The 24,448-nt window shown below is 44.7% G+C and overlaps 1 protein-coding gene across 1 annotated transcript in view; it reads right to left on the bottom strand.

Annotated features, from left to right (window-relative positions):
- Positions 1 to 6,941: 6,941 nt before the first annotated feature.
- The window catches only part of LOC128605547 (dipeptidyl aminopeptidase-like protein 6), a 104,106-nt gene continuing 86,599 nt past the window's right edge, over positions 6,942 to 24,448 (bottom strand). Inside the window, exons 9-27 of the mRNA XM_053621141.1 lie at positions 22,227 to 22,347; positions 21,349 to 21,503; positions 21,023 to 21,120; positions 19,485 to 19,608; positions 19,276 to 19,314; positions 18,892 to 18,999; positions 18,486 to 18,577; positions 18,360 to 18,407; positions 16,951 to 17,069; positions 16,670 to 16,717; positions 13,849 to 13,947; positions 13,664 to 13,733; positions 12,870 to 13,043; positions 12,515 to 12,569; positions 11,750 to 11,849; positions 11,537 to 11,595; positions 11,349 to 11,421; positions 8,687 to 8,721; positions 6,942 to 7,864 (exon numbers count right to left, since the gene is read on the bottom strand). Coding sequence (XP_053477116.1) covers positions 7,715 to 7,864; positions 8,687 to 8,721; positions 11,349 to 11,421; positions 11,537 to 11,595; positions 11,750 to 11,849; positions 12,515 to 12,569; positions 12,870 to 13,043; positions 13,664 to 13,733; positions 13,849 to 13,947; positions 16,670 to 16,717; positions 16,951 to 17,069; positions 18,360 to 18,407; positions 18,486 to 18,577; positions 18,892 to 18,999; positions 19,276 to 19,314; positions 19,485 to 19,608; positions 21,023 to 21,120; positions 21,349 to 21,503; positions 22,227 to 22,347 — 1,767 coding nt within the window. The 3' untranslated portion in view covers positions 6,942 to 7,714. The remainder of the gene's footprint in view (positions 7,865 to 8,686; positions 8,722 to 11,348; positions 11,422 to 11,536; positions 11,596 to 11,749; positions 11,850 to 12,514; positions 12,570 to 12,869; positions 13,044 to 13,663; positions 13,734 to 13,848; positions 13,948 to 16,669; positions 16,718 to 16,950; positions 17,070 to 18,359; positions 18,408 to 18,485; positions 18,578 to 18,891; positions 19,000 to 19,275; positions 19,315 to 19,484; positions 19,609 to 21,022; positions 21,121 to 21,348; positions 21,504 to 22,226; positions 22,348 to 24,448) is intronic.

Genomic DNA, 24,448 nt, shown 5'->3' with positions numbered 1-24,448 from the left:
TCAGCCGTTGACTCAAAATGAATCGGAGTTCAAATTCAACATTATTAAAACGTCATTGGATGACACACACATGTATGAATTAAGATGTTTATTTTTTTTCAAGAGAGACACCTGGCCAAAGATCAGTTTAAATAAACAGCAGACAAATCAATGTAATATATATGAACAATTCAAATCTATATACGTACGATCTCACCCCGGTGTAAGAATAAGTCTGGTAAAATATCAGATAAATGACTTGTGTTGTTAGATATTTCTGTAGTGCCACAGAGTTTGATTTATTGGACCCGAGAGAGAGCGAAAATATATTCCATTTACATTTATTCACTTAGCAGACGCTTTTATCCAATGCCACTTACTGTACAAATGAGGAAATGTAAGCAAAGCGATATATCAAGCGGAGAACATTACAAGCAGTGCAACCGTACAATATTTTTAATGGAGTTCTAGAGAAGCACAATGCACAGAGAAGATTATTAAAGCAGTAGATAAAACTCTCTCCATCACGTTCATGTAATGATAAATGTAATGACTGAAGAAGAGCTTCACACTGCCATGGGCTTTTACGCTGTCTCTTTCTACTCGGCTGAAGTTATCTGTTTTTAAGCTCTTCTCTTTTTTATTGAATACACCTGCACACTTAAGCTCTTGGCCTTGAGGTTTAACAATCTTCGATTTTGAAAGTAATGGATTTTTTTCCTTCTTCTTGTATCACTGAGGAATGTTTCTGGCTCTTACAAAAAACCCAGATTTGTTTTAACTGCGTGATTACTTTATCCACATTCTCTTCTTACTACATTTCAGTCTTGAGCTGCAACTGCAGAAGACCACATCGGGTTCCACTCCTGTCAACCAAGAACAAGAAGCAGAGGTTATAATGAGCTCACCCAAACTGGAGAGTTGGTCGGCGGTGGCGGCATCCATCCGTCTTCAGGAGACGATGGTGTAGCTTCCGGTCTTGGGGGTCCTGCACCTTCGCGAATGGCTGAAGAGTCCGAGCATAGAGTGGCAGCCTCTAGCGCAGTTGCTGCAGGTGAACGTTGTTGTTTGTTGATTCTGCTGTTGTTTCACCTTCCTCCTGGCTCTCTTTGCATCGAGGTTTGTATTTCTCACGTCCTTGGCTTTCTGTCTGACAGCAAGGCGCGGTTGATGTTGGCCGTTTTAACGTCTTTCTTCATACATCTTTGTAATGTCGACATGGCCATACAGAACGTTCTTTCCTCTTACATTGACACAAACATGTTATTGTCTTCAGGAATGTCTGCATGTCTGCTAAGAACTTGAAACCCCCAAACTGGCTCAAACCTCCTAGAACTCCCTTTTTGAGCCTCGCAGATGTCCAGCTCTCCTTATCTTTAAACTTATGTAGGGTATGTGAGAGAGGAGGGCTTCAGAGCACTCTCGTCTTCTATCACGCTTTCTTCTGTCCTGTATTCATCCTTCCGTAATAAACCTTTTTCACCTGAGAGGATGAGTCTACTGGTGTGTCTAAATTTCTACCACACGGGTCCTTGGGAAAGAGGCCCGGGTTCATTCTCTTGATGTGGCCGAGCCAGTGAAGGCGCCCCTCGCTGAGAATGGAGAACATGGTGTATGTGTTAGCGCTTGTCATGCCACTGGATGTGCAGAATTCGCCTCAGACATCTCAGGTGGAAGTTGTTGAGTTTCCTCTCGTGGCTCACATAGGTGGTCCATGCCTCTCTGCTGTAGAGGAGTGTGCTGAGCAGGCAGGCCTGTTATACGTGGAGCTTGGCCTTCTCGGTGAGGTTGGGGTTGTTCCAGACCCTCTGGTTCAGTCTGGCCATAACTGCTGCTGCCTTGGCAATCCTGCTATTCACCTCATAATCAGTGGAGAGCAAGCTGGAAATGGTGGGTGTGAATTTCTTCGTAACGTCCAAACTGTATCCGTCGATGGTGATGGTGGGAGGGGAGTGTGCGTCTTGCGCCATGACGTTCGTCTTCTTCAGACTAATGGTCAGTCCAAACTCCTTGCAGGCTTGGGAGAGGTGACATACTTCTTCCTGTTTTGTTAATTCAGTCGCAGCATCTCCCAGTTCTGTTGCTCTGGATGCATCTTCTTCCTGCTCCGTCGCTCCTGATGCTGCATCTTCCTGCTCCGTCGCTCCTGATGCTACATCTGCCTGCTCTGTCGCTCCTGATGCTACTTCCTGCTCCGTCGCTCCTGATGCTACATCTTCCTGCTCCGTCGCTCCTGATGCTACTTCCTGCTCCGTCGCTCCTGATGCTACATCTTCCTGCTCCGTCGCTCCTGATGCTACATCTTCCTGCTCCGTCGCTCCTGATGCTACATCTGCCTGCTCCGTCGCTCCTGATGCTACTTCCTGCTCCGTCGCTCCTGATGCTACATCTTCCTGCTCCGTCGCTCCTGATGCTACTTCCTGCTCCGTCGCTCCTGATGCTACATCTTCCTGCTCCGTCGCTCCTGATGCTACATCTTCCTGCTCCGTCGCTCCTGATGCTACATCTGCCTGCTCTGTCGCTCCTGATGCTACTTCCTGCTCCGTCGCTCCTGATGCTACATCTTCCTGCTCCGTCGCTCCTGATGCTACATCTTCCTGCTCCGTCGCTCCTGATGCTACATCTTCCTGCTCCGTCGCTCCTGATGCTACATCTTCCTGCTCCGTCGCTCCTGATGCTACATCTTCCTGCTCCGTCGCTCCTGATGCTACATCTTCCTGCTCCGTCACTCCTGATGCTACATCTTCCTGCTCCGTCGCTCTTGATGCTACATCTGCCTGCTCTGTCGCTCCTGATGCTACTTCCTGCTCCGTCGCTCCTGATGCTACATCTTCCTGATCCGTCGCTCCGGATGCTACATCTTCCTGCTCCGTCGCTCCTGATGCTACATCTTCCTGCTCCGTCGCTCCGGATGCTACATCTTCCTGCTCCGTCGCTCCGGATGCTACATCTTCCTGCTCCGTCGCTCCGGATGCTACATCTTCCTGCTCCGTCACTCCTGATGCATCTTCTTCCTGCTCCGTCGCTCCTGATGCATCTTCCTGCTCCGTCGCTCCAGATGCATCTTCTTCCTGCTCCGTCGCTCCTGATGCTACATCTTCCTGCTCCGTCGCTCCAGATGCATCTTCTTCCTGCTCCGTCGCTCCTGATGCTACATCTTCCTGCTCCGTCGCTCCAGATGCATCTTCTTCCTGCTCCGTCGCTCCTGATGCTACATCTTCCTGCTCCGTCACTCCGGATGCTACATCTTCCTGCTCTGTCGCTCCGGATGCATCTTCTTCCTGCTCAGTCGCTCCTGATGCTACATCTTCCTGCTCCGTCGCTCCAGATGCATCTTCTTCCTGCTCCGTCGCTCCTGATGCTACATCTTCCTGCTCTGTCGCTCCTGATGCTACATCTTCCTGCTCTGTCGCTCCGGATGCTACGTCTTCCTGCTCAGTCGCTCCTGATGCTACGTCTTCCTGCTCCGTCGCTCCGGATGCATCTTCTTCCTGCTCCGTCGCTCCTGATGCTACATCTTCCTGCTCCGTCGCTCCTGATGCTACATCTTCCTGCTCCGTCGCTCCGGATGCATCTTCTTCCTGCTCCGTCGCTCCTGATGCTACATCTTCCTGCTCCGTCGCTCCTGATGCTACATCTTCCTGCTCCGTCGCTCCTGATGCTACATCTTCCTGCTCCGTCGCTCCTGATGCTACATCTTCCTGCTCCGTCGCTCCGGATGCTACATCTTCCTGCTCTGTCGCTCCTGATGCTACATCTTCCTGCTCTGTCGCTCCGGATGCAACTTCTTTCTGCTCCGTCACTCCTGATGCTACATCTTCCTGCTCCGTTGCTCCTCATGCAACTTCTTCCTGTTCTTCAGTGTCTGGTTTTGTCAGCCAGTTTTTAAGCACGGATGGCAGAAAATTTTAGAACATAGCCGTCGTGTTTTAGTCAGTCGTTCTCTAGCGAGAGGATAGTAACTGGAAAAAGACCTGGTGATTTTTCCCTCCTAATCTATATTTGTCGTGTTTGAGTGAGTCTGTGCCCGTGATAGCCTCAGATTCCTGTTCTTGGCTGACAGGAGTTGAACCCAATGTGGTCTTCTGCTGTTGTAGCTCATCCACCTGAAGGTTCGATATAATGTGCATGCTGAGATGCTTTTCTGCTCACCATGGCTGTAAAGAGTGATTTTCTGAGTTCTATGTCCTTCCTGGCAGCTTGAAGCAATCTGAGGTGGAGACCTGTAGTTCCAACCACACAAGTTAGCGAATGTTCGGTGGAACTATGGTCTTGGGAAACACCAAATCGTTGAACTATGTTGATAACAACAGAACATGCGACCATAGTGGGCTAACAATGCGTCTGGGAAATGCACCACTGGTCATTTTCCTCCGACCTCTTTCATCAACAAGGCATTTCCAACCACAGAACTGTCACTCAGTGTTTTCTGTTTTTCGCACCATTCCGTATAAACTCTAGAGACAACTGTGTGCTCTCAACTCTTATTCTTATCCTAGCGAATTTGCACGAATTATGGGAGTAACCTCCGTAAACAAGACGTAAACCAGCAGTGTCGCTAGTCATCCATTCGTAGCAAGACGTGGAATCACACGCTGACGGAGCTTATAAAGGACATCAGCATACCCGTCCCTTCCTTAATAGAGGAATGTGAGTGGCCATGGATCATTTACAGTAGCATGTTTAGATACTTTGTTGATTCAGTTGCTTGTGACAGTAAGGCAATGAGCAAAAGATCTCAGAGGCTTACCAGTACCTTCACGGTAATAAAGCCGATCGTGTGTTACTGAAGGATGTAGGAAATGGTCTAGTGTACTTAAAAGCTGACGTAGAGCCAAGTCAAAGCCTGAACATGTCACACCATAATGCCACACCATAATGCTTGGGTTTTAGTGTCAACGTCAGGTGTCATACCGACATCGGGGTGCTCATGTGTAGCAGGTCCACACGCAGCTGCGATACTGTGGAAGGTCAGTAAGTTAAGGATTAAAAAAAAAAAGATTATGATGATGATTATTATCATTATTATTATTATTATTATTATTATTAGTATTAGTATTAGGCTAGTAGTAGTAGCAGCATTATTTGAGCTCTACTAGTGTTTTATAGATACAGCCCTAGGGAGGTCAATTAATAACCTCCTTGTCATGTGCACCACTCTGCCCCTACATTCTAGATTGAGTCTCATCACTAGTTTTCATCTAGGAAATAAAATGAACCATCTGCATCATAGCAGGTTCAGACTTTACACGTATGTGTTGGAGCTCACGGTGACCTGTGAGTTAGGTTGAGCTGTAAGCACACCGAGACCCTTAATTCAGGTCACTGCCCACTCAATTCTTGTAACTTGACTCACGAGTACTGACTTTCCGGAGCATCGGTACATATTGTTTTTATTCCCGACAGAGCCTCTTAATGAATTATCTGATAGCCGTTATCCTGCACTGACCGACATGGCGTGTCCGAACGTTCTGCTCGTCTACACTTAAACTGTCAGATCTAATGAAAATGGTAGCACCGTTACTCTCGCAGATCCTTATTACGCTGCAGTCATACATTCTTTGATCGATTTATTTATTTATTTTTTTCCCACCTGAGTGCTTCAGAGTGTAATATTTCTGCTCAGAGGTTTTTTTCCTCTGACTTTTTGCTGAACATGGCCAGTTTGTCTGCCATTTTCTTAATTTGCTCTGATGATGTGCTTCATGCATCACTAGTCTCTGTAATTAGAGGTTAATTCCACACAGCCTGATTTCTTTTAAACCCATAGGTCTGGAGGCAACTAACAACAACCTACAGCCCCCCCCATCTCTTTCTCTCTCTCTCTCTCTCTCTCTCTCTCTCTCTCTCTCTTTGTCAGCTTGAATGCGACTTCGGAACCTTTTCCTGTCAGGTTTAGTTCATTAATAAACGTTAAATAATAAACGAATTGTATGTCTTTGAGTTTTAACCCAGTCCTGTGAATATTTCGTGCGTGTGGAACACATTGTTCTATAAATACTGTATAATATGTTTTCTATTTCTCCAAGAGGCTGTTTCAATCACACACCTGTTTTGAACTCATAAACCTGAGGTGTTGCACAATTGTTAAAGGGGTAAAGGAATGTCTCCCATTCTCACACACACACACTCTCACACACACACTTTCTTTACCGTTTTAGCTAAAGCTGCTCTGTCCTGTCCCATAACCCAAAGGTTTCTTTACCTGCCCTCACATTATCCTGTTTATAATGGCGATGGGAATTTGATGTGTTCCCCATAGGTGAAAAGTTAAAGGAAAGTGTTGCTGTAGTAGACGTCATAAACCCGTCTCTGTCTGGAGGGTAATGGGGGTATCCTGGGTGCTCCGTAGATAGTAATAATGACACAAAAGGCTCCAGTGGTTCGAAACGAACAAATATGCGCACATACAGTCCCGTCATAAACTCGACCCGACCCTGTCCCCTCACAAGCAGACGCTAAAAAAATCCAACGCAGGTTTAAAGAACTTCCGGGTTCTCCTTCAAAACTGTAAGAGAAAAAAAAAAAACGTTTGAAATCATCAAGTTGTAGCTTACGGCAGTATTGTACACGATCTAATACGTTTCTACAGTGACAGCTTCTTCACAGGGACGTCTACCACAGACGCGGCACAAAAACAGCTTAGTAATCGCGCGTCGTCGTCGAGATGATGAAGTTACGGAAGGAGTCTCCAGTGTCAGTGCTGTCTGTAACAGTTAGAGCTGAAGCTGTAACTTTGCTTGGTAACACGACGAGCTTTTGTTTTTGTCTTATTAACTTTGAGAGAGAAATAAGAGAGGCTGTTTACAGCTGCTGTAACATAAGCGATTACAGGAAGTGGGATCTGGTTAACAGAACTGCCACGCAATTGGTTGATTGGATAATTACTAATATTTAATAAACATGGGTACAAGTGTTCCTAATAATACGGATAATAGGTTTTATATTAAATAACACAATTTTATATGAAACATTTGATATTAGACTAGTAAATATTTGGTAAAACTGATAGTGGTGGTGAATTTTATATATATATAGACTTGTTTTGGATTTTAAAAGAAGAGATTCTGTCGTTTGTATGGAGTTTGGGTTTTTCCTCCTTCTGTTCTTGTGATGAAGATGAATCTTGACGTGATTAAAAATCTTCCACGGCTTCATAAGCACCGCAAGGTTTCCCAAAAACTCAGACAGAAAATCATACGCTGAAAAAGAAAACAGTTTTTTTTTTTTTTATCGATATTTCATTTCATTTGTTACTTTACATCGGAGCAACAGACACTAGCACAATAAGATATAAGAACTTTCTGAGGTACAGCCATGACCAGGAACCAACCTCCATCCACCATGTCTTTAAAACAAATAAAATAATAAAACAGTCCCAGAGCAGTTGGAGGAACAGAGTGTTCCCATTCAGTCTACACACCGAGTGCTGGAAATCCCATCCTGCTTTTAGTCTGAACACTGTTTCAGAGGGTTTGATTATATTCCTTGCTGCCAGCAGTCAGTTCATCAGAGTAACCCGCCAATCAAAGTGATGGACGGAACGTCCTTTTCGACCTCGGTCGTTTTCAGATAGCGAAGCCGCTGCTGCTCGACACATAAGAGAAAGACAGGAGCAGCGGTTTGAGAGGAAAACTTCCACAGAGGGAAATTCTCTGTACAGCGAGATAAATGAGGATGGTGTCCTTGGAGTTATAAACAAAGTCCGAGTTCTTTAAGCGGACGGCGGAGGACGTTAACCCTGGACTTCGTTCTTTTCCTCTGGATCGTCTTCAATCACGTCGTCTGATCGCCTGAAACACTCGTCAAAAAAGTGGACCAGGGACTGACTGAAGTGTCGCCTCACCGCCTCGCTGTGCAGGAAGTGACCTCCATCTGGATAAATCTGCAAAGAGAGAAACATCATTAAGACTCTGTGTGGAGGCTAAACATCAGTTCGGATTGGTCTCTAAGTTTTCTAGAGTTTCTAGAGTTTTCCTGACGGTGGCGCAGGTTTTCACATACGTTATCGTTTCCATAGTAACAGCTCACTGACCTGTGGGATTGTACAGCAGACGCTCGGCGCGAATTAATTAAAAGAATGTCGGTACGGTGAAGTTTTCTCTAAGGACAAATGTGTTTATTTAACATTTATGGAAGGAGTCTCCAGTGTCGGTGCTTTGTAAAGCCGGAACGTTCCGTTATCTGACGCACGGTTTCCGATCGGTGTGTTATACAGTAATTAAGGACGGATAACGAGCTGTATCGAATGAAACAGGTTCGACAGTGTGAAAGGTACAAATTCAACCCGTGTTCAGAAAGAGTCATGCATCAGTGTGGTCTTGATGAAATCTTCCATCCTTCTCATTAGCACGCTAATAGCTGAGAGGAGAAGAAGACCTTAAACTTCCCAGAGAACATCTGACCCTAAATTAGCCTCAGAGTCATTTAAGATTGAATAATGAATTAAAAGAGGGGTGTGTAATGAAGCAGAGAGCAGCGAGAGATTCTCCTGGTGTTCGGGGTTAATTGGATTAGCGAGTGTGCGCGTCTGTTTAATCTGTTAAAGTGCAACACAGGCTTCAGGAGTCACTAATCTTCCTCCTGACAGAGGCAGAGAATTCTCTTACACACATTTACACAGCTCATTTCTCACATCGGGAACTTTCTTCAGCGTGTGTGTGTGTGTGTGTGTGTGTGTGTGTGTGTGTGTGTGAGAATCTTTTACCTGGAGACTGTAATTTGCCTTCCCACTGATTAACCCTGAAATGAATTTGGCCGTGTGCTGAAAATGAACTTTTTCTGTAAAAAGTGAGAGAGAGGAGAGAGAGAGAGAGAGAGAGAGAGAGAGAGAGAGAGCAAGAGGGAGGGAGGGAGCGAGAGAGAGAAAGAGGGAGGGGGAGAGAGAGAGAGAGAGAGAACGAGAGCAAGAGGGAGGGGGAGAGAGAGACAGAGCAAGAGGGAGGGAGAGAGAGAGACAGAGCAAGAAGGAGAGAGCGAGAGAGAGCAAGAGAGAGAGGGAGAGAGAGAGAGAGCAAGAGGGAGGGAGAGAGAGAGAGAGAGAGGGGGGGGGGGAGAGAGAGCAAGAGGGAGGGAGGGAGGGAGGGAGAGAGAGAGAACCAGAGCAAGAGGGAGGGAGAGAGAGAGAGAGGGAGGGAGAGAAAGGGAGGGAGGGAGAGAGAGAGAGAGAGAGCAAGAGGGAGGGAGGGAGAGAGAGAGCAAGAAGGAAAGAGAGTGAGAGCGAGCAAGAGAGAGAGGGAGAGAGCACGAGAGAACAAGAGGGAGGGGGGAGGGGGAGGGGGAGAGAGAGAGAGAGAGAGAGAGAGAGAGAGAGAGAACAGATTTTATGGAAAGACACTCCAGGTGAACATAATAATAATAATAATAATAATAATAATAATAATAATAATAATAATAATAGGATTGTACGGTCAGTCTTTGCCAGTTGATTGATTGCTGGTATTCTTACAAATATCTTTTGTAGTGTATTTATTTTTCCAAAGAAATTATGCAAATGAGGCTTTGTCTAATGAAATCTGCATAATTTTGGAGACTGAATAAAACCAAAAATCTAGCCTTTTGATGTTATTAGAAATGTCCCTGTGAAGACACTCGCCAGAGAAAGACTTTTACCAAAAATAAAAAAGTAATTTCTTTACTGTTTATTTAATCAAGACTATACCACACACAAACATTTTCCTATTGAGTTTTGGTATATTATATATATATAATATATATATATAATATATATTATAGAGTTGCGCGGTATACCGGTACTACAGCGGTATCGTGATACTAAAGTTTCAAAATCCCGGCGATGCCAGTGTATTTTTGAAACGGTAGCATCGTCAATACGGTAGTACCGTAAGTAACGTCGTATACGCGGTGTTTAACACTATTTTCGCTAACACGACACGTCCCACTGCGTTTGCAGAATACGCAAAGGTTAGTGGCACTTCCTTTAACCTCAAGTCTTTACCTTCATCTTTAAAAAGTTCCTGTTTGCTAGTAAGCAATGAATCTTTTTTAGAGTTCATTTAGCGTTATTTATTCCTAATGACCTGTTCATTCTCAGTGCCCTGAGGACAATTTCCATTTGCATGGATTTCATTGCGCTAGGAAATATGTGCATGATGAAATATATTCCCAACGATATGATTGTTCTTGAGTTTTTCCAACAGCCAGTTATTCATTAATACAATATTCAGAGGAAAATTCACTTCGTCCGTTTTCATATATATCCATGTCTTTCTGTAAACTCGCTTCATTTTGTAGATTTGAATTACGGCCAGGGTCGGGAGGGTTACTTTAAAAATGTAGTCCCTTACAGTAAAACGTGTCGTCCGTAGCGTAATCCAAGTTCCGCGATATGAAAGTAATGCGATCGGATCGCTTTTGGACGACTTCGAGGTCACATAAAGTCCAGAGAAAAGCAAGATGATCGAAAAATACGTTTATTTAGAGCTTAAAATCATGTTCAGTGATTTGGACTTGTTTTAATAGAATAAATAAATAAATTTGTTGCTCAGCACGTCCGCCTCACACCTCCAGGGTCAGGGGTTCGAGTCCCACCGTGGCCCTGTGTGTGTGTGTGGAGTTTGCATGTTCTCCCCGTGCTGCGGGGGTTTCCTCCGGGTACTCCGGTTTCCTCCCCCAGTCCAAACACATGCATGGTAGGCTGATCGGCGTGTCTAAAGTGTCCGTAGTGTATGAATGGGTGTGTGAGTGTGTATGTGATTGTGCCCTGTGATGGATCGGCACCCTGTCCAGGGTGTACCCCGCCTTGTGCCCCATGCTCCCTGGGATAGGCTCCAGGTTTCCCCGTGACCCTGAAAAGGATAAGCGGTATAGATTTGTTGCTCACGTGAGTCACGACTGGCGAGAGAGAACCAGAGCTATAATCATGCAGCTGTCTAGATTGTTGTTATGTCAAAAGATTCATTTCTTTGGTTTTAAATGAAAATAAAAAAAATTATTGTAATCCTGATAATATTCCCATTTTTAAAAAGTTTTTTTTTTGTAATCTCATGGCTTTGATTTTTGACGTTACTCCCCGAGCCTGCTTATGAATGAACACAATATTGCGTGGTATCGTGATACTTCAGCCGGTATTTAATCGTAAGATATGTTTATGGTATCGTGACAACCCTGATTTATTACTTTAAGACCTGCTATACTGTAGACGCGAGCTGTCCTTTCTCCCTGTAGTGCCTCGCCTTAATTAACCGGCAGCAGGAGAAACAGGAGGTTAAGTGTACTTAATCAAGGCTTTCGGTGGTTCAAAACGTGTGAAGGCTAAAAATACGATCGGGATATTTCCCTCTGTAGGCAGACGTTGAAATGTTTTCCACAGTGGTTAAGAAATGGAAAAGAGCGAGGGAGGAACGTACCGTCTGCAGTCGGGTGAACGATCAGAAACTTCTTATCCACGAACTGAGACGCTCGGTGTGTGAAATTCAACAGCTGTGGACGGATTAACAAATAAATAAATAAATAAACAAATAAATAAATCCACGTTTCGTAAACAGACGCGGTGTAGAGTACAACAGAATGTATTATATCTGAAAGGGAAATGTACCTCGTACGCTCGATGTTCTGGATATGGAAGGCCAAAATGTCGCTCAGAAAAAAACGATGCTGAAAAGCAGATAAGAACGAGACACGTTCTGAATTTGTTACTTATTCATGGGAAGGTAATTTCCTGAGCAGAAGTATACACTGTCTCTCGCTCTCTCTCTCTCTCACACACACACACACACACACACACACACACACACACACTATAGAGTACCGTAGAGTCTGAAGTCGGTGATGGGTGAGAATACAGCTCCACATTTCAGTACGGAGGCCTCAGAGCCGAGCAGGAGGCTGGTGATGTGTCCTCCATACACCTGTAACACACACATCATATCATCACGCTAACCGTCACTCATCACGGTGCATGCTGGGAAACAGCTCTGGAGTTCGGTCATTTCACACGATGAACACACACACAGCTAATAAAGCTCTCGGTGATGAGGTCAGCGAGTGTTAAAGACGGAGTACTGGAATCCGCACGTCTAATACAATACGACACAGTGGCGTCTTTCAGCAGGATAACGCGCCCTGCCACACTGCAGAAATAGCTCAGGAACGGTTTGAGGAACATGACAAAGAGCTCAAGGTGTTGACTCGGCCTCCGAATTCCCCAGATCTCGATCCGACCGCGCGTCTGTGGGACGTTCTGGACAAACAAGTCCGATCCACGGAGGCCCGACCTCACAACGTACAGGACTTAAAGGATCTGCTGCTAACGTCTTGGTGCCAGATACTACAGCACACCTTCAGAGGTCTCGTGGAGTCCACGCCTCGACGGGTCAGAGCTGTTCTGGAGGCAGAAGAAGAGGAGGATCTACACGATATTAAGGAGGTGGTTTTAATCTTATGGCTAATTGGTGTACACTCGAGTATAATTGATAGTAATACATTTTCAGATTGTTGGTTTATTTCAGTTGTTGCTTTTTAAAAATGGCTGCATCGGTCCGAATCTTCTAATCGTAACACCTTTAGTGTTTACCTGTCCAAAAGCGCCGATCCTGGTTTTGTCGATGTACGGCTCTTTCGCTAAAATGCTACAAAACACAAAGAGAATGTGTGTTAGTTTGTGTCGGGCTCAAAATTCATTATATCAACACACACACACACACGCATACACAGACACACTGTAATTTCGACTGTCCATTACTCAATATTTAGAAAAGTCCCCAACAAGCTGAATGCGCGAGCGTGAATGCGTGAGAACCTTCCAGAAACTTCACCGCAGCCCGACGTTCAGCTTGTCCGAGGTTTGTTAGAAAGTGTGTGTGACGCGTGTAGCATTCCTGCATGCCGATTTCCTGGAGACAAAGGAACGCGGTCTGTCCAATTTGTACCTGAGAGCTTTCAGCTGGTCCTCCTTGTCAAGCGTGTGGATGAACTCGGAGCCCCGAGAGCCGCTGCCACGCCCGTCACAGCGTACAGCGATCACGCCCAAAGTGCTGACCAGCACCGTGGCCCAGTCCACCTGGAATTGCTCCGTCACGGCCTGTCCTCCTGGAGTCCCATCCCTGAGACGGAGAGAGCGCGAGAGAGACAGGAAGTAACACAGGGGTCATTACCCAAACAATCGAGAATGAAACTGTTGTTGTTTCTTTCTCACTTTAATACGTATCGAATGTATGAATGTGAAGTCCGTCAAGTTTTGTATGCTGAATCCTGGATTCTGATTGGTCAGAAGGTGTTGATTAGTTCTCTATAACAGCAGCTCTGACAGCAGCGCAGGTTTATATTAACGCGCCCGTTCTGATACGTCAACGTTTCCATAGTAACAGCTGGTTCACAGGGACGTGTCCGGCGGACGCTCCGCATAAACGTTTTTTTCTGTATGGAGACGTGTATCTAACAGTTATATAACGTAGTTATAACTGCAGTATTAACAAGAACGAACTGGCTTTGTGGACTTTTCACAACGTTGGATGTAACTATAAACTGATAAAAAAAATATACAGTACGTGTCTTTCTTTCAGAAATAAAATGATGGAATTGTTGATGAATAGATATAAAGTAGTATAGGAGAATAAAACACTTGGGGAAATGCTGTTATAATAAATGGAATGAATCAACCCCAGTGCTGTAGCAGTTGATTGTTTGACTGTGACAGCCTGATGGTAGTGGTGTTGAGACTCACACGAGCAGCAGTAGAGGGTAATGTGCCGTGTTTACGAAGGGGGCAGGTTTCAGGATCTGCAGCGACAGAGCTGGAGACAACGCACACACACACACACACACACGCGCGCGTCAGATAATTCCTCGCCATGTATCCAACGTTTTATGTGTAACTTGTGTGATTTAAACAGTGCATGATGGACATACTGTAATCCTCCACGTCTATCTTTCTGTACTCGACCCGGGGCATCTGCACCGAGTCTACGGTCTTCCGGAGGTTCAGGTTCAGCTCCATGTCCAACAGCTCTGGAAGAACGCAAACACAAATAACTCTCTCTCTGTCTCGCTCAAACACCCCCCCCCACACACACACACAAAAAAAAAAAACGGCATCTGCTGAGCCGTTCACACTACAGCGCGTGGTGTTGGAAATGGCGCTTTGAAAAGGCGATGTGCAGGCAGAACGGTGAGTGAGATAAGCGTGAGACGCTGTGAGAATATCGACGACCTGTTTCTGGTGTGAAAATAGAGAAACTTTAATCTAATCAGTGAGGTGTTTCACTCTGGAGAGCTGCACAACAACAACAACAACAACTGAAGCTGCACAGTGTGAAAGATTAAAAGAAGTTTAAAAGGTATACACATGATCTGTCTCTCCCTCACACACACACACACACACACACACACACTGAGCTTCTGAGACTGTATGTGCTACTCTTCAGAGTGTGTGTGTGTGTGTGTGTGTGTGTGTGTGTGTGTGTGTGAATCCGCACGGAAATTTGAGTCCAAATTTCACACGGCGCGTGTAATAACTATCTGAATTGACCTCATAACTCAGACGGACCCTTACGATGGAAGCGTTATTGCAGGGATTTTCCTGTTTAAAACTTTTTATTGGGGAATCAAGCCATCCAACAGTCGTTCGTACGCAGCTCGAACGATTCCAGATTATTAAGCGATGCAAAAAGAGACATATGTAATGTTAATGTAGCACTAATGTAGACGTCATGAAATAAAACAAAAATCTATAACAAAGTTTGTACTAATATAAATAGGGTGGCTAAAACTTTCGCACAGTACTGTATATATAGAAAATTCACAAACTTTCAAGCACCACTGTACGTATGTTTTCTAGTGCTTTAACCCATCATCACTTATCTCCTCGCCCAGGTCTTGCTCCCACTGTATTTTTAGATCCTCCATGGAAGGTGAAGTCTTGAGTGAGTTAGACAGTAGGGATATCATGTGACTGACCCCGCATCCAATCCCCAAGACTTCATCTAACTTAGCAGGATTAGTATCCTCAGGACTGGCCGAACGTTTCCGCACATGATCCATCCATCCATCCATCCATCCATCCATCTTCTACCGCTTACTCCTTCTTCAGGGTCGCGGGGGAACCTGCAGCCTATCCCAGGGAGCATCGGGCACAAGGCGGGGTACATCCTGGACAGGGTTCCGGACATAATCCCTAATTTGCAAATATCTGAAAATATTGTTCCTATGTTCAGGTCTCCAGTAGGTCAGATACCCAAAGAGCATCGCAGAAGGAGTAAATGATGTTCTCCTTCCAACTGGTAAGAGGAAAGATAAGGACTCAATCTCAAATTTTGATTTGATCTGTTTCCAAATGCGACTAGAACTGCGAATTATACAATTCTGGGTATAATCCGGCTTATCTATCTCCGTAGGTGATAAAATCCCTGCACCGATATCATTCGGGCTAGACTCTTCTCTATGCGTAAACGTCTGGTCTAGCCACATTAAGATGGTGTGGAGAGCACAAGCATAGTATAACAGAGAGATACAGCTGCTTCGGGTTTACAAAGGAGGGCTTTAGTTATTCTGTGGGCCTTAGAGTCCAACAAAAAAGGATTGATAACTGAGTCAAGCTGGATGTTTTTGAAAAAGAACGAGAATTTGAGGAAGAAAGATCATTTCTATCGCGTTAACCCGAATTCCTCCAAAGCTGAATGTTATTTTGCAGTTTGGCCACTAGAGGGGGAAAGTTGGCTTTGTATAATGACGGGAAATATTTTGTAACGTCTATTCCTAAATAATTAGAGTCATTTTGAAAGAGACGTTTTGTACGACTGAGCTGTAGAATCATTAATTCACTCTTAGACCAACTGATCCTGTACCCTGAGTGTCCTGTACCCTGAGTGTCCTGTACCCTTGGTGTCCTGTACCCTTGGTGTCCTGTACCCTGAGTGTCCTGTACCCTGAGTGCCCTGTACCCTGAGTGTCCTGTACCCTGGGTGTCCTGTACCTTGAGTGTCCTGTACCCTGGGTGTCCTGTACCCTGAGTGCCCTGTACCCTGAGTGCCCTGTACCCTGAGTGCCCTGTACCCTGAGTGCCCTGTACCCTGGGTGTCCTGTACCTTGAGTGTCCTGTACCCTGGGTGTCCTGTACCCTGAGTGTCCTGTACCCTGAGTGTCCTGTACCCTGAGTGTCCTGTACCCTGGGTGTCCTGTACCTTGAGTGTCCTGTACCCTGGGTGTCCTGTACCCTGAGTGCCCTGTACCCTGAGTGCCCTGTACCCTGAGTGCCCTGTACCCTGGGTGTCCTGTACCTTGAGTGTCCTGTACCCTGGGTGTCCTGTACCCTGAGTGCCCTGTACCCTGAGTGCCCTGTACCCTGAGTGTCCTGTACCCTGGGTGCCCTGTACCCTGGGTGCCCTGTACCCTGAGTGTCCTGTACCCTGGGTGTCCTGTACCCTGAGTGTCCTGTACCCTGAGTGTCCTGTACCCTGAGTGCCCTGTACCCTGAGTGTCCTGTACCCTGGGTGTCCTGTACCTTGAGTGTCCTGTACCCTGGGTGTCCTGTACCCTGGGTGTCCTGTACCCTGTACCCATGTGCCAGAATGAGAGAGAGAGTTTCTAAAATGGCTGAGATAATAAACTTGTATAATAGGAGATCGTCAGCATTTATTGCAGGTATTTCATGTAGAAGCTGGTGTCTGCTCTCTCTCTCTCTCTCTCTCTGTGAGTGTGTGTGTGTGTGTGTGTGTGTGTGTGTGAGACTCACTTTGTCTGTCCTTGGTTCTGTAGACAGACACAAACGGGACACCGGGTCCTGAAACACAACACCACTAAACATTATTATTATTATTATTATTATTATTATTATTATTATATGTCTTTCTGCTCTGTAACTAATCACACCCACTTCCATTCTGAAGCACTTCTCCATATGGAAGACGCAGAATGCAAGAATCAAAGAAAAGGCAGAGAGACAGTGTGCATGTGTGTGTGTGTGTGTGTGTGTGTGTGTGTGTGTGTGTGTGTGTGTGTTTGTATGTGCTGGACCTTTACAGTGGAGCAGGAAGAAGGCCGTGTCATGGCTGAAGGTGCTGCTCACAAATCCACAAACGTCTGTAACACCACAGGAGAGACAGAGCCGAGTGAAGGGACGGACCGTCTCAGCACTGGAACACACATCACAGGTTGTTAACTAATGCACTCGTTCTAATACGATATCGTTTCTATAGCAACAGCTCGTGTGTTTTCCGACATCTTACGGACACCTCTACGGTTTCTCGCTACGCTGTGTTTCTTTTTTCAGTCCCTTCCAGGATTTCGTGAGCGCAGAAATATTCGCAGGAGCTTGCAACTTTTAAAAAATTACCGCAGATTCGGGCCGCGTCACGTGACGTCATCTCGACATCTTGACGAAAGCCCTCTTCAATCCACGTGCGTCGAACACGAGTACAGCTAAAAGGTCTCGTTTACCGACAGACATCACCGCGACAGGCAGCGAAGAACTATTTCGCGCGATCGCGACGTCACCGCGAGTTGCATCGCAAATTTGGAAAAAAGCCGACGCAGAATCACGCCGCAACACTCACAGAAAACCTCGGCGAAATCCTGTACGGACCGATTATTGTCTTATTGACCTCCAGACCGTTTACAGCTGCTATGATGTACGCGAGAACAGGAACTAACTTGCTTCACGGACCTTCCACGACATTAAACGCGACAATGAATGGATCAGATGTCTGACATTAATGTTGTTCTTTAACAAATCAGAAATCATAATCGTTGACAGATTGCTCTGGTATAAGAGGAATAGAACATGCTGTTAAATATAAACGCCACTTCATCACACCACTCATCACTGATTATTTTCCTCTAACCGCACAGCTTATTGTGTATTATTCCTTACCAATATTCATATCGCCCGTTTTATTCACATAAATACATTATTATGCCGAGATCTATAATAACAGTAACCGAATGATATTTCTATGTAGCTGTTACATTTTCATGGACTTTTACGTGAATGTCTTTGGAGAAATAAAGAAGATCATTTGAATTATAACTGAATTATGTGTTATTAAAAGTGTAGAATAAACAGAGGTGTGCAGATACACACACTGGTTTACACAGGTACTGCTGAAGAGGAGAGTTAAAGCAGTTTTAGCTGTGCAGTTGTTTATACACACCTCACACACACTTCACACACGTCTCACACACACTTCACACACACACACACACGTTACACACGTCTCACACACACCTCACACACACTTCACACACACACGCACACGTTACACACGTCTCACACATACCTCGCGCACAGAAGAGTTAAAGCAGTTTTAGTTGTACAGTTGTTATATACACACCTCACACACACACACATCTCACACACATCTCACACACACATCTCACACACACCTCACACACACCACACACAAAAGAGTTAAAGCCGTTTTCACCTGTACAAGTGGCGACGCTTGGGATCCTCCTCTGTGCTCACATAGTATCTGTAATACACAACAGACATCACACCATTAAACTAAAACACTGTGTGTGTGTGTGTGTGTGCATGTGCGTGTGTTCACATTAGCTGGGTGTTCTCGTTGTAGGCCAGAAGCTGTGTAACGTCCCAGCTGCCTGATGTGATAGACAGAAGAGTCTCTGAGGTGCTGTTGGGCTGAAAGACACACACACACACACACACACACACACACAGTGATAAGTCTTCAATAATGCAATATGTCTAAGTCTGTGTATGTTTGTGTGAGGTGTGTGTATTATGTAGTGTGTGTGCACTGAAGAGTATTCATGTGTAGTGTGTGTGAGTATGAGGTGTGTGTGCGCAGTGTGTGTGTGTGTGTGTGTGTGTGTGTGTGCACAGTGTGTGTGTATACCAGTGACATGGACATGGACAAGTGGAAGAATTTGCCCCGCCCCCTCACAGACAGCACAGCTGAAGATGTGTATGATGTGTGTGTATAAGGTGTGTACCTGTGGCGTTGCCATGGACACATGAAAGAATTTGCCCCGCCCCCCCTGAGGGACAGCAGAAGTGAAGAAGAGCTTCAGGCCGTCTTTAGAGAAAAGTGGAGCTTCGTTCTACAACACACACACACACACACACACACACACACACACACACACACAAACAAATTCCTATTTACTTACTTGTCTCTGACCAATCAGAATCCAGAATCTAACATACAGTATCTACGTAATATTCATGTGCCAGATTTATGCAAATTAGCAGCCAGCGACCAATCAAATTGTCTGTGAAAGTAATACACAGCAATACAAATGTTATAATAGTGTCAAGTGATTGTTTTGTTAATCTGCAAGTGTTAGTATTGCCTTTAAAGCATAAGGCTCTCTTACCTGTCTGTCCAGCCCTGTCTCACGCTCATCCTCATGTTTCTGAAGCACACACACACACACACACACATTTACAAATGTCACTAGTTTTTTGTCATCATTCATCTTAAATAGTGCCTTTAGTAAATGTAAATATCTTGTGGCATTAGAAGTCGATTTTTCCCATCATCCATTACAGAAGTATGTGTGTGTGTGTGTGTGTGTGTATACACCTTGGTGCAGAATCCCGTAGTGGCCTCACACAGACTCAGTATGGAGAAGTTCTGCGCTCGGTTTAACCACTTCACCGCCAGCTTCGTGCTCGTGGCCCATTTCACCATCGTGATGTAAAACTCTCTAGAGGAAAAATACAAAGAGTGAATAATAATGCGAAAAGAATGATTTTTGATTGTTTTGATATTTTGATAGATTATTCTAAAAACGCCACCGTTACTCCTCTTCAGAGGACAAAATCACCTTTACCAAAGTGTACAGATATACAGAGAGAGAGGAAAGTCAGTAAGAATGTAAGCCTGTAAACAAGTCAGTAGGTAAGTCAGTAAATCACACAAGTAAGTAAGTTAGTATGTTAGTACTCCGAAACTATTGGAACGGCAAGGCCAGTTCAATAATTTGTGCTGTACACCAAAGACATTTGGGTTTGAGATCAAACGATGGAGATGAGGCGAGAGTTTTGGATTTCATCTTTTACTTCCTGGTACTTACATCTAGATGTGTGCATGTGTGTGCTGGCCTTTTGGGAAGGCCAAAGTGTGGAGAAAGAACGGATCTGCTCATGATCCAAAACATACAAGCTGATCTGTGAAACATGGTGGAGGTAGTGTCATGGCTTGGGCTCGCACGGCTGCTTCTGGAACATTCTCACTAATCTTTACTGATGATGGAACTCATGATGGAAGCAGCAGAACGAATTCAGAAGTTTACAGAAACATTTTATTTACAATTTACAGAGAAATGCATCCAGATTAACCAGGAGGAACTTCACCATGAGCACGACAACGATCCAAAACACACTGCCACCTCAACACAGGACTTCATCAGGGGGGAAAACGTGGAAGGTTTTAGACTGGACCAGTCAATCTCCAGACCTTAACCCGACTGATCAGCATTTCACCTCCTGAAGAGAGAGAATTCTCATCGGTGTGGATCTCGTGTGGTGGAACGGAACAATAAAGCTGGACCCTTGCTTCTTCTCACTCACGGCTGGTGTATTTTTTCTATCTCCAACTGGGCTCAGAGGTAGATGTGAGTATTGGCTTCTATGTTGAATTTTAAGTGTTTTTGGGTAATAGGCTAAATTTGAGCCAACAAGACTGAAGGGAGAAACCCCCCGAAACAACCAACAACTGGAAGAGACTGAATTAAAAACCTGGAAAAGCTTCACAAACGAAGAAACCAACAGTTTGGTGTCTCTGAGTCACAGGTTTGATGCAGTTATTGCAAGCGAGGGATATGCAACTAAATATTAAGCGTTATTTACTTTAAAACTATCTGTTCCATTACTTTTGATCATCTAAAAATTGGGTGGTCTGATACAAAGGTGGCATGTTTTAAGTCGTTTAACTTTTGATTTCAAACCCAAATGTCTTCAATGTATAGCGACAACAATAGAATCGGTCTTGTTGTTCCAATACTTTCAGAGGGGACCTTAAGTACATATGTAAGTCAGTAAGTAAAGAAACTAAACAAACAAATAGATAAATAAATAAACAGAAACTAAAGAATGAGATTTGAGTTATTCTGGACTGACCGGATCCTGTGGTCGTCAGGTCTCTTCATCTGAACGGTGTGTAACGGGCCGTTCAGGTTCACCACATACAGAGAGATCACAGGGTTCTCCTCTCCGGCCTGTAGCGAACAACGTGTTAACAGCGTAACATTCATGTGTCTACATTCAGTTACATTTCATTTCATGTGATGAATTATTAAACAATTAAAAACGGTAGTGTTCGTATTTAATACTGTATTCTAAAGTACAATAAATCCGGTTTTAGTGAAATAAAATAAGCTGTTGTGTATATTTCAGTCTGACTGTCCCACTTTATATCTCTATATCCATGCCGGGCGGGGGCGTACTTTGGGGTAATGGTATGTTCGGCTCGTTGGGTACGGTGACCCTGTGAACATGGGCAGTTCCATTTTGGGCACCAGAGTGTCGTTGATGGAGGCGTACACCAGACGAGTCCCGTCAGGAGACCACCAGTGAGCCACATGGGACTGGAAGATCATCTCTGTGAGGGAGAAAGATTCTCTCACATTAAACACACACACACACACACACACACACTGGGAGTCATTGAGTCCATATATGGAAATGTGTGTGTGGTTGAGTCTATATATTGAAATGTGTGTGTGGTTGAGTCTATATATTGAAATGTGTGTGTGGTTGAGTCCATATATGGAAATGTGTGTGTGGTTGAGTCTATATATTGAAATGTGTGTGTGGTTGAGTCTATATATTGAAATGTGTGTGTGGTTGAGTCCATATATGGAAATGTGTGTGTGGTTGAGTCTATATATTGAAATGTGTGTGTGGTTGAGTCTATATATGGAAATGTGTGTGTGTGGTTGAGTCCATATATGGAAATGTGTGTGTGGTTGAGTCCATATATGGAAATGTGTGTGTGGTTGAGTCCATATATGGAAATGTGTGTGTGGTTGAGTCCATATATGGAAATGTGTGTAAGGTTGAGTCTATATATGGAAATGTGTGTGTGGTTGAGTCTATATATGGAAATGTAGGCGTCAGTGAGTCCACATATAAGGAAATGTGGGTATAATTAAGTCCATAGATGGAAATGTTGGAGTCAGTAATTTGTATATATGGAAATATGGGCATCATCAAGTCCACTGTATGGAAACGTGGGGGTTATTGAGTCCATACAGTATATGGAATGGGGGTGTGATACCAAGTGTGTATTGTACACCGATGCTAAGTGTTAGCATTAGCTTACCCTCATACAGCCAATCACCAAGGCCGTTGAATATCACACCTTCTTTGCCAGTGGAAACCAGGCGGATGGTTCGGCTCTCGACGGTGGAGCGGTAGTAGATATTATTCTCAAATATAAAAATCTAAAATAACAGGACAGAGGAGAGGAATGACATTTTTGTGGAACAGTGTGTAGATTACTGGGTGTGTTACAGTCTGTTACAGAGTGTGTTACTGGGTGTGTTACAGTGTGTTAGAGAGTGTGTTACTGGGTGTGTTACAGTCTGTTACAGAGTGTGTTACTGGGTGTGTTACAGTGTGTTAGAGAGTGTGTTACTGGGTGTGTTACTGGGTGTTACAGAGTGTGTTACTGGGTGTGTTACAGTGTGTTAGAGAGTGTGTTACTGGGTGTGTTACAGTGTGTTAGAGAGTGTGTTACTGGGTGTGTTACAGTGTGTTACTGGGTGTTACAGTGTGTTAGAGAGTGTGTTACTGGGTGTGTTACAGTGTGTTAGAGAGAGTGTGTTACTGGGTGTTACAGTGTGTTAGAGAGTGTGTTACTGGGTGTGTTACAGTGTGTTAGAGAGTGTGTTACTGGGTGTGTTACAGTCTGTTACAGAGTGTGTTACTGGGTGTGTTACAGTGTGTTAGAGAGTGTGTTACTGGGTGTGTTACTGGGTGTTACAGAGTGTGTTACTGGGTGTGTTACAGTGTGTTAGAGAGTGTGTTACTGGGTGTGTTACAGTGTGTTAGAGAGTGTGTTACTGGGTGTGTTACAGTGTGTTAGAGAGTGTGTTACTGGGTGTGTTACAGTGTGTTAGAGAGTGTGTTACTGGGTGTGTTACTGGATGTGTTACTGGGTGTGTTACAGTGTGTTAGAGAGTGTGTTACTGGGTGTGTTACAGTGTGTTAGAGAGTGTGTTACTGGGTGTGTTACAGTGTGTTAGAGAGTGTGTTACTGGGTGTTACAGTGTGTTAGAGTGTGTGTTACTGGGTGTGTTACAGTCGGTTACAGAGTGTGTTACTGGGTGTGTTACAGTGTGTTAGAGTGTGTTACTGGGTGTGTTACAGTGTGTTAGAGAGTGTGTTACTGGGTGTTACAGTGTGTTAGAGTGTGTGTTACTGGGTGTGTTACAGTCGGTTACAGAGTGTGTTACTGGGTGTGTTACAGTGTGTTAGAGTGTGTTACTGGGTGTGTTACAGTGTGTTACAGAGTGTGTTACTGGGTGTGTTAGAGAGTGTGTTACTGGGTGTTACAGTGTGTTAGAGTGTGTGTTACTGGGTGTGTTACAGTCGGTTACAGAGTGTGTTACTGGGTGTGTTACAGTGTGTTAGAGTGTGTTACTGGGTGTGTTACAGTGTGTTAGAGAGTGTGTTACTGGGTGTGTTACAGTGTGTTACTGGGTGTGTTACAGTGTGTTAGAGAGTGTGTTACTGGGTGTGTTACAGTGTGTTAGAGTGTGTTACTGGGTGTGTTACAGTGTGTTACAGAGTGTGTTACTGGGTGTGTTACAGTGTGTTAGAGTGTGTTACTGGGTGTGTTACAGTGTGTTACAGAGTGTGTTACTGGGTGTGTTACAGTGTGTTACTGGGTGTGTTACAGTGTGTTAGAGAGTGTGTTACTGGGTGTGTTACAGTGTGTTAGAGAGTGTGTTACTGGGTGTGTTACAGTGTGTTAGAGAGTGTGTTACTGGGTGTGTTACAGTGTGTTAGAGAGTGTGTTACTGGGTGTGTTACAGTGTGTTAGAGAGTGTGTTACTGGGTGTGTTACTGGATGTGTTACTGGGTGTGTTACAGTGTGTTAGAGAGTGTGTTACTGGGTGTGTTACAGTGTGTTAGAGAGTGTGTTACTGGGTGTGTTACAGTGTGTTAGAGAGTGTGTTACTGGGTGTGTTACAGTGTGTTAGAGAGTGTGTTACTGGGTGTGTTACAGTGTGTTACTGGGTGTGTTACTGGGTGTGTTACAGTGTGTTAGGGAGTGTGTTACTGGGTGTTACTGGGTGTGTTACAGTCGGTTACAGAGTGTGTTACTGGGTGTGTTACAGTGTGTTACAGAGTGTGTTACTGGGTGTGTTACAGTGTGTTAGAGAGTGTGTTACTGGCTGTGTTACAGTGTGTTACTGGGTGTGTTACTGGGTGTGTTACAGTGTGTTAGAGAGTGTGTTACTGGGTGTTACTGGGTGTGTTACAGTCGGTTACAGAGTGTGTTACTGGGTGTGTTACAGTGTGTTAGAGTGTGTTACT

Source organism: Ictalurus furcatus, chromosome 1, assembly GCF_023375685.1.
Source record: "Ictalurus furcatus strain D&B chromosome 1, Billie_1.0, whole genome shotgun sequence".
Classification (NCBI taxonomy): Eukaryota; Metazoa; Chordata; class Actinopteri; order Siluriformes; family Ictaluridae; genus Ictalurus; species Ictalurus furcatus.
This window is presented reverse-complemented; position numbering and strand designations above follow the sequence as displayed.